Source organism: Perkinsus marinus (assembly GCF_000006405.1).
Source record: "Perkinsus marinus ATCC 50983 genomic scaffold scf_1104296960410, whole genome shotgun sequence".
Taxonomy (NCBI): Eukaryota; Perkinsozoa; order Perkinsida; family Perkinsidae; genus Perkinsus; species Perkinsus marinus.
This window is the reverse complement of record NW_003206160.1, coordinates 58,108-66,348: the sequence shown is the minus strand read 5'-3', so window position 1 is coordinate 66,348 and position 8,241 is coordinate 58,108. Positions and strand designations below refer to the sequence as shown.

The window sequence follows — 8,241 nt, the reverse complement described above, 5'->3', positions numbered from 1 at the left end:
TGTGTTGCGATGAACTTATCATCAACGCTATCTCTATCTTCTATCTTCGACCCGAAAACTCTCAACCAGGTATTGACAAAACACAGAGTTAGGAGGAATCGAGAGAAACACCATCAAATATGACCAAAGACTACCACCAATTGCGAGATCAGCACAGAGCCTCCGATTGACTTGTGCTGTTATCCACAAGACACTATCGGGCGAAAATAGAAGCGAATTTCCTTAAAACTAGTTCATGTAGTTGTTCATATGTACAGTGGTTCGGAAAAATTGGGTACGACAGAGTGTCACCGGGCTAGACGTATCGAGCAGAAACAGGAAAATGCTGAGATGATCATGGAGAAAGCAACCTGTACTGTGTAGGCTTCATCGACAAGGGATGGCTTCGTTGACAGATTTTGCAATTTTCGCGGTTTTTCAGAAGAGCTTCACTGAAAATCAGCTTTGAAAAGTCGATATATACCTGAGCCAGGGTTCGAACCTGGGTCGTCTTCATCAAATAAATTCCATCTTGTCGCTTTCGAGGCGATTTTTGGCCAACGGAGCCATCCCTTATCGATGAGGCCAATGAAAAAACTGGTCCAGATGCGATTAACGAAGTAACCTACTAGGCGTTCTAAATGAACAACTGGTAAATATGGATGCTTTTCGGAATCCCGCACAATCGTTCGCTGGGATGCTGACTCAGCATCTGAGCTCAGCTCTGCATTGCTGAGCACTCACAGGCGACGAGAGGCGATGAGCAGCCCGACACGAAGGCGTATACAATTCACTGACAATAAACACGATTAACTGCTGCATCACCAGAGGCCAACGAAAAACTATCAGCAACCACGTCAAGTGAAGTTGGAAGCAATAATACAGCTATTGTGCATTTATTGTATAACTACTACTAATCGTCATCAATATCGCTCATATCCTTAGTTAGCTCATCAGCGACCGCCCAAGAATCCTCGACACACTGCACTACCTTGAGGTTATACCTGAGCACTACTAAGGTGGAAAAGCCGTCGTTTGCAGTAGTGGTTCTCTCATAGTACTACTCTCGCCGGTTCTCGCTCCACAATCGGGCTGCCTCGCTGTTCGCTGGACTGTTGGGGTTAGGATCACATAGCAATGACTGAACCGACGTTAGGATGGCTGCTATGTCGTATATAGGAGACCACTGAAGAGGAACACAGTAGCCCGCATGTACCGCAGCCGGAAGATTCATACCTGGTTCTGCAGAATGTCGAGACATATCTCGCCGTTGGTGTAGATGTTGGGATGAAACATTGGATTCAGAAACCGCACCCGAGGCGGTTTGGTCGGGAATTCCTCACTGAATGTGACTTCCAGTTGGAATGTACCTTCAAGCGCCACCGAGTGGCTCAAGCTACTGCGCCCTATGCAGTGTGGGAAAAAGAGCACATGGTCAACTACATGTGTCGGTGGCAATGTGGAAATTCTGAGGAAATTTCGGGAGATTCTTATTGGTTTCTGAGCACTTCAACTGTAAATCGTACTATAGTTAGTGAGGAAATTCCTACGGATGAGGAAAGGGAACATATATTCCTCCAACACTGGTCCTTCCCTCGTACCTCCTTCCCATGGGGTATCTTCCGGCCCGAACATGACTGCAGTCCATCTCATGATATCATCCGTAGTCGGTGCTGCACTAACACCACTAGGAGGGTCCTGTTGGAGCTTCTTCAAGTCCCGTATTAGTCGTCGACGAGCGACGGTTGACATACTCCCGAACAAACTTGTGTATTACTACCAACTCAGGATGCTGGCCACAGTAAAAACCCGTTATGATGAACAGAGCCCAGGAATGTATCAGTGTTGCCAGGAACTACGAAACTAGCTGACTATAGCTCTTGAACAGTGATAGTAGCCTACTCCGTAGTTGGGAGTAGGCTCGACAGTTAAAATGCAAAAAGATGCAATCCTGATGGTTTCGCTCCGTCAGAGTAATTAGCGCTCGCCCAAGTCCTCATGGAATGTAGCAGGGTAAGCCCTGCCATACGCTCCAGACGCTCTGTAGTCGCTTACAATGCCTCACGCTCTCGACTGCTGTACTAGTATTCGCTTTGCTCATCGTCAGTTGGCTTGTTGTTTATTTCAGTAGTATGCGTATCGAGAAGTGTTGGTACTGCAGTAGCAACATCTACCCTGGCCATGGGGTAATGTTCGTACGGAATGACGGCAAGGTAGTAGTAGTAGTAGTAGTAGTAGTAGTAGTAGTAGTAGTAGTAGAAGGGTCATACGGGGCGTTTCGGCTTTTGGGTAGATCTTCCGTTTCTGTCGATCGAAGTGTCATCGTCACTTCAAGCGGAAGCACAACCCTCGTAAGGCAGCCTGGACGAAGGCGTATAGGTGAGGGCACCAGTCTCCTAAGTAGGGAATATATCTTTCTTAGGGCCGCTCATGGTAAGGAGATGACTACCGACTCGACATTCGACTTCGAGAAGAAGAGGAATACTCCTGTAGGAGATGTGGCCGTGGTGTGGTATGGATGCGGTTAAATGTTTAGGTCAAATACGACCGTGACTTGTGGGTGAAGACGGTCCGAGCCATGAAGATAGTCGATCGCATTAGAACGGTAGCTTCCGCAGGTTACAGAAGGAAGGTTACGCTCCTGGTATCAGGTACGCAAGGAGAGGTTCCAGAAGAACAGACTGGCCGCACAGAGGAAGGTCCGCATCCACCTTGCTGAGAAGGAGATCGCCAAGCAGGGTAGTAGTGTTGGTGAGGCTAGGGCTCATGAAGGCATGCCTGTGCTCAGGGGAGCTGCTCAAGAAGCCGATTACCAAGCTGGACCAGATGAAGCGTCGGGAGGAGCTCAAGCGCAAGGAGGGAGCTGTGCCCAGCCAAACCGAGAAGGTCCACAGGATGGATGTCGATGGTGGTTCCGATTCGGACTAGATGGTGAAGGGAGCTGCAACAAACCGTGTGGATACGTCATAACTTACTATACAACAACCTTAACGTCATATTACAACTGTAGGGTTTCTACTGGTTTCTAAGAGGCTCTTGAGTTGGGCTATTGGACGAGGCTTGAAGTGTTGTTGTTGGTGTTGATGCCGACGAAAAAGACATGCAAGGAGTTGCCGAGTCGGTCTCGATCATAAGGGGGCTAATAAGACTGCTCGGAAGCCTGGTCTGGCAATGGTTATTTTTGTGATGAATTGATCGAGATATGTACGTGGGGGAAAGTGAGAGGGTCATAGGGAGTCGTTGTCCTCGGAATATGTGGGAGAGTAAATCCTAGACGTGTCGGAAAAAGTCATTATTGAGGCACTTCAGAGCTCTTGACAGGAATAGCTCCTTCAAGGACAGGTAATACTATTTGCACTATGCGGGAAGGTCTGCCGGTATTTCCAATCAAGATGATGATGGGCCCCTAGGAGTGCATTTTCAATGACTATTTCGTATATGCATAGCTCGCGGACTCTGCCGGTGTGGAATTCAGCAAGTTGAATGCGGAGACTAGATGCATGATCGCAGACCAGTTTGTGGCCTCGGTTCGTTCCTGGGAGGACGCTGAAACGCTGGCAAGGCCGTTTGAGGCGACTTAGAAGTCCTACCTCCTCCTCCTCCTTTGATCGAAATTATGTCGACGACATATGAAAATCCAATCTAGTTGTATGTGCTTTCTCAACAGTCGCATACTCTGCTCTAAGTGGTTGTAAGGCTTATACCGGATGAGCTTCTGGCGTTACCACTAGCTGTATCGAGAGTTGTGTCATAGAAAGTATTCCCTGAGCCAGTCTGAAAAGTCCCTGGGCCAAGTGCCTTTTGAGTGATAGTAGCTGACTTGATGAGTGCTGCCTCATACAACAGGATGAGTACGGCTTCGATAGTACACACAGACAAACGGCTTCATATAATGACGTGATGAAGGAACTGTCTTTAGCGCAGCTTGTCGCGAAATCCTACTGCAACACAAGAGACAGTCATAGAAGGGAGCTGAAGTCAAATTTCCTTCATACACCAACAGCGATTAGTGCAAGGCACTGAGAACGTGACTTTCTACACAGTTCGTGAGCGTTCTAATGATGTAGCCCAATCGACTATAATATTATAACTGCACTTTTCGAACCGATGTGTGTAGCGTTGTCATAGTACTCGCTAGCTACGTCACGGTATTCCCTCGAAGACTCGTTTACCTCCTCATCCCCTACGATGGAATTGATATCAAATTATGTTCACACGATTCAGTTGTTGTCGAAGAACGATGACTTCGTTGAACATGGATTAGCACTCTGTTTCCACGGAATGCATGTGCTGCGCCAAAATATGAAAGTCTAGGCTAGCCGGATTCTGCTTGCCAGACTGCTTGGCTAAGTGACGCTGTAGAAGCTGTAGGAATCGGTGTAAGTTCGACGTTATTTGACCCGGGCACGATTCGAGGTGGTGATGTTTTTCACGTAATTTATTTCTTGTGCTTCGCTCCGCCCTGGACAAGCGTTTTAGCTGTGAAGTTTCCAATACAAAACTGGGTCGCAGTTTTTACGAACCCCTCGAAACAATGGTTTCTACCACGCTTCCTAGCGACATCTCCGATCGTCTGACGGAAGCGGTCGCCAAGTTCGAAACTCCCAAGGAGGTGATGATTAAGGTTAAGGACGACTTCCTGGAGGAGATGAAGCTCGGTTGGGAGGCCGGTCAGGGTGCTGGTGCCCCTTCTGAGGCATCTAGCGTCAAGATGCTTACCTCTCACATTAATGTGCTCCCTCGTGGTCATGAGGCTGGCATCTACTACGCCCTTGATCTTGGTGGAACCAATTTGAGAGTTCTACGTGTTGTGCTTAGCACCGAGAAGCAACCTGAGATTGCCGAGAACAGGAAACCCATCCCTCATGATGTTATGGGTGGCACTGCTGAGGATCTCTTCGGATTCATTGCTGCCACTGCTAAGGAGCTCACTGATAAATTCCATGATGACGATCTTATGCCTGCTGGTTTCACATTCTCTTTCCCCATGAGCCAGTCTGCTATAAACCATGGCAAGTTGATCGAGTGGACTAAGGGTTTCTCTGCTACTGGTGTTGTTGGTGAGGACCCTGCTACGTTGCTCAACAAGGCCTTCGAGGAGCAGGGTGTTCCGATCTACGTCGCTGCTCTGTGTAACGATACTGTGGGAACTCTCATGACTTGCTCCTATGAGTTCGAGGGTTGTGGTACTTGCCGTGTTGGTATGATCATTGGTACTGGTACCAATGCTGCTTACTCTGACCCTACTCTTGGCAACTTGGTCGTCAACACTGAGTGGGGTGGATACAACTTCAAGGAGGTTCCCTCTGTTCTTAACTGCTATGATGAGGCTGTAGACAAGGCTTCCCCCAACATGGGTAAGCAGTACTTTGAGAAGACCATCTCCGGTATGTACTTGGGCGAATTGACTCGTTTGGCCACCCGTGATGTCCTCAAGGGCTACTCAGCTCACTTGCCTGACTTCCTCAACGAGTCGGGTCTCGATACGAAGTACGTGTGCGCCGCATTGGAAGGGGAGAACCTCGGTTGCGATGATGAGGTTATTATGACAGTCTTCCGTGGTATTGGTGAAGCTGTTCTTGAGCGTAGCGCTCGTCTCTGTGCCTCTGCTCTTTCGGCTGTTGCTCAGAAGTGCGATATCATGGACAATGAGAAGCGTCACATGCGTGAGGTTTGCATTGTTCATGGAATGCCTAGGTCTTTGACTATTGGTGTTGATGGTTCCCTATATCAGAAGGGTTATCGCTATCCTCAGCGTTTGGATGATGCCTTTGCTATGATCATCGGCAAGTCGGCCGCTTCGTTAGTGCATACAGTCCACAGCAGTGATGGCTCTGGTGTTGGTGCTGCTCTTGTAGCCGCTGCCGTCTCTCGTTAAGTTGTTCTTACGAGTAGTCGGTTATTGTACCGTTAAGGAGTGGTTATCAGTGTTGGTCAGTTGCAACTATGACGATGGTTTGCATTACCCTGATCAGTGTTATTGATGACCACTCTTGAACGGGTGTATGCTATACTGTACTCGTATAATTTATCTATACACGGTAGCACTATGATCATCGTCGTCATCGGATGTTTGCCCTATCTTTAAAGGCGATGGTTGAGTTACCTGCCTCCTGCACTCAGTCCGTTCCTTTGAGAATTACCGTTGCTGCCTCTAGTATTGTTAAGCACTTACATAGCATTGGTGATTCTTCTAGTGGCTGGACATCTGTTTGTTTATAGTAGAGAGTTATGTAAAACTAGCACTACTGCTTCTGCGATCCTTCATGAAGCATCATCGTTAGCTATCATCTAACGTGTATGGTGTCACTAGAGACCGTACATGCATCATTATCTCACAATGTGGTCGTCATGTTGTGTTGGAAGCTTCTGTTAATACTCAGTGGTGTTGTTGCCGATTTCATCCCATTCTACTGGATTGACTCTGTTATATTCTTGGCGAGAAATTCTCAAGCTGAGCATCAGTGGCGTATTATTCGTGTGATTTACTTGGTGGTGAAAAAGCTAGTGTACTACAGATCGTCTTAGTGGGTTGTAAGACTTTGGCAAATAGGGGATCTTTCGTACCTCTTTCCGTGCCAGTTGCTGTTCAAGCCCATTTTAGGCGTTGCATTTACATAGTCGTAGAGATCATTTTCGTGATAACTACTGTTGAAAACGGCTCGTTTCGTCGGTTCACCATGACTTACCGACTCGATGTTTTTCGAAATTAATCTCAAGTTTCGAAATAGTTACCCCCCCCCCCCCCGTTTCTAAATTGAGATGGCAATTTCGGACCTATTCGAAGTTATGTGTATTTAGTGATCTTGAATTGGAATTGAATATTCTCAAGCAGGGGACGTCCGAATTTGAGGTGCATTCCTGATTGAAGTTGAATGGATTTCAAGGATTTATATGGGTTTTATATCGAAGTTCCATTATTTCAACTTGAGGTGAAAAAGGTGTAGATATTTGTCACAGCTCATTCTACAGACGCTGGCTGATGCTTTCACTGAGGCTGTGTCGATGTCAGCTTCGTTCGTACGGCTCTGGAGGATGATGGCTCCGATTTCAACGATCAGGTGGTCTATCTCGTATGTCGTACAGTCGACGATGCCGTGGTCCAAAGAAGTTTCAATCTGTGCACCGCTGTCGTCTGGAAATGCAGCATCGGCCGTTGAATCAAGCAGCACACGTGAGAAGTCTGTGTCGACCAGTACACGCCTCCTTACACTAAGAGCAGGCATTTCTCTATACCTCAAGGGCTATCACTCTCCAGAGCGCCTCTCTTTAGCATCAGCAACATAGTTGGAGATGTTATGGTATTCCTCAGTTGAACGGCACGAAGTATCGATGGCTTGGGCGCAGGAACAGCTCCTGTCGATCAGTAATTGCCATCTTATTGTCTTTCCTACAGCATGTATCTCGACTCACCTGTTACCTTAACTGAACGGCCTCATTAATGCTTCATGCCTGTTACTGTGCTGTTTTCTCCCTATTGCCTCGTGTTCATCATGATGTTAATACTGTTTACTGGGAGTCTCTATCCAGCACTTACACTCAGTCGCATTGAACAACATGGCCGATATCGACCAAGCCTTGGGAGCTACCATAGAGAGGTCCTCCACCCGCCCGGCTTGAGCTTCGATCAGCTTCGGTCCGTTCAGGTACTTTGTCGAGTTCCTCATGAAATTCAAAAACAATGCTGACGATGCTGAGCCGGCCTATGTTACTCAAGTGGGCTTTCGTCGTAACCTCTAGCTTCAACGCTAATCGTGGTCAGGTTCGTCGCATGCGTGCTGAGGAAATGCATACTCTTTTCATCGACTATACCCACTTTGAGAAGTTCTCTGAGTAAGTCGTGTAACTAAAGTATCAGTGTGGATATCTTGCGACGGGTGATCGGCTCAGAATGGAAGGGGACAACTTGGACTTCGACCCCTTGGACCTGCGTAATGTGATCGCCAAGCACTACCTCAAGTTGGAGCCCAACCTAGTCAATGCTCTGCAGACTTTCATCGTCAGCATCTCGGCAGAGATCGCTCAATGGGCCCTCCAGGTGGCCTCGATGGAACGCCTCGTTAGTGCTTACTGAGCGGTACTGCTCTCAGACCAACCGCTTCAGTGTGTCCTTCTACAACGTGGAACAGAGACACTCTTTGCGCGATCTCCGCATGGGCAATCTCGGGCAGCTTGTCACTATTACCGGCACTGTGACCAGGTGGGAGTGATAAGCATGGATGTGGTGTCCATCAACTCATTCAGGACGTCAGTGGTCCAGCC

The 8,241-nt window shown here is 47.8% G+C and overlaps 5 protein-coding genes across 5 annotated transcripts in view; 4 read left to right on the top strand and 1 right to left on the bottom strand.

The window, feature by feature from the left end:
- Positions 1 to 892: 892 nt before the first annotated feature.
- Positions 893 to 1,731, bottom strand: Pmar_PMAR019642 (ubiquitin-conjugating enzyme, putative; the record flags this gene model as incomplete). Its single annotated transcript, XM_002772746.1, has 4 exons — positions 893 to 983; positions 1,044 to 1,165; positions 1,216 to 1,349; positions 1,581 to 1,731. 4 exons carry the CDS (start codon positions 1,729 to 1,731, stop codon positions 893 to 895), a joined length of 498 nt encoding a protein of 165 aa, XP_002772792.1.
- Positions 1,732 to 2,111: 380 nt separating this feature from the next.
- On the top strand, positions 2,112 to 2,907 carry Pmar_PMAR019641 (60S ribosomal subunit protein L24, putative; the record flags this gene model as incomplete). The annotated part of the gene is made up of 6 exons (XM_002772745.1): positions 2,112 to 2,192; positions 2,273 to 2,358; positions 2,402 to 2,468; positions 2,516 to 2,584; positions 2,631 to 2,730; positions 2,768 to 2,907. 6 exons carry the CDS (start codon positions 2,112 to 2,114, stop codon positions 2,905 to 2,907), a joined length of 543 nt encoding a protein of 180 aa, XP_002772791.1.
- A 1,600-nt stretch (positions 2,908 to 4,507) lies between these two features.
- Pmar_PMAR019640 (Hexokinase-7, putative) lies at positions 4,508 to 5,857 on the top strand (the record flags this gene model as incomplete). Its single annotated transcript, XM_002772744.1, has 1 exon — positions 4,508 to 5,857. The coding sequence occupies exon 1, from the start codon at positions 4,514 to 4,516 to the stop codon at positions 5,855 to 5,857; it is 1,344 nt and encodes a 447-aa protein (XP_002772790.1). The 5' UTR covers positions 4,508 to 4,513.
- A 1,679-nt stretch (positions 5,858 to 7,536) lies between these two features.
- Pmar_PMAR019639 (hypothetical protein) lies at positions 7,537 to 7,816 on the top strand (the record flags this gene model as incomplete). Its single annotated transcript, XM_002772743.1, has 3 exons — positions 7,537 to 7,577; positions 7,626 to 7,695; positions 7,742 to 7,816. The coding sequence occupies 3 exons, from the start codon at positions 7,537 to 7,539 to the stop codon at positions 7,814 to 7,816; spliced, it is 186 nt and encodes a 61-aa protein (XP_002772789.1).
- Positions 7,817 to 7,870: 54 nt separating this feature from the next.
- Pmar_PMAR019638 (hypothetical protein) overlaps positions 7,871 to 8,241 on the top strand; it is a gene marked incomplete at both ends in the record, with an annotated part of 495 nt that continues 124 nt past the window's right edge. The window contains 3 exons of the mRNA XM_002772742.1: positions 7,871 to 8,017; positions 8,070 to 8,179; positions 8,224 to 8,241. Of these exons, the coding sequence (XP_002772788.1) occupies positions 7,871 to 8,017; positions 8,070 to 8,179; positions 8,224 to 8,241 (275 nt within the window). The remainder of the gene's footprint in view (positions 8,018 to 8,069; positions 8,180 to 8,223) is intronic.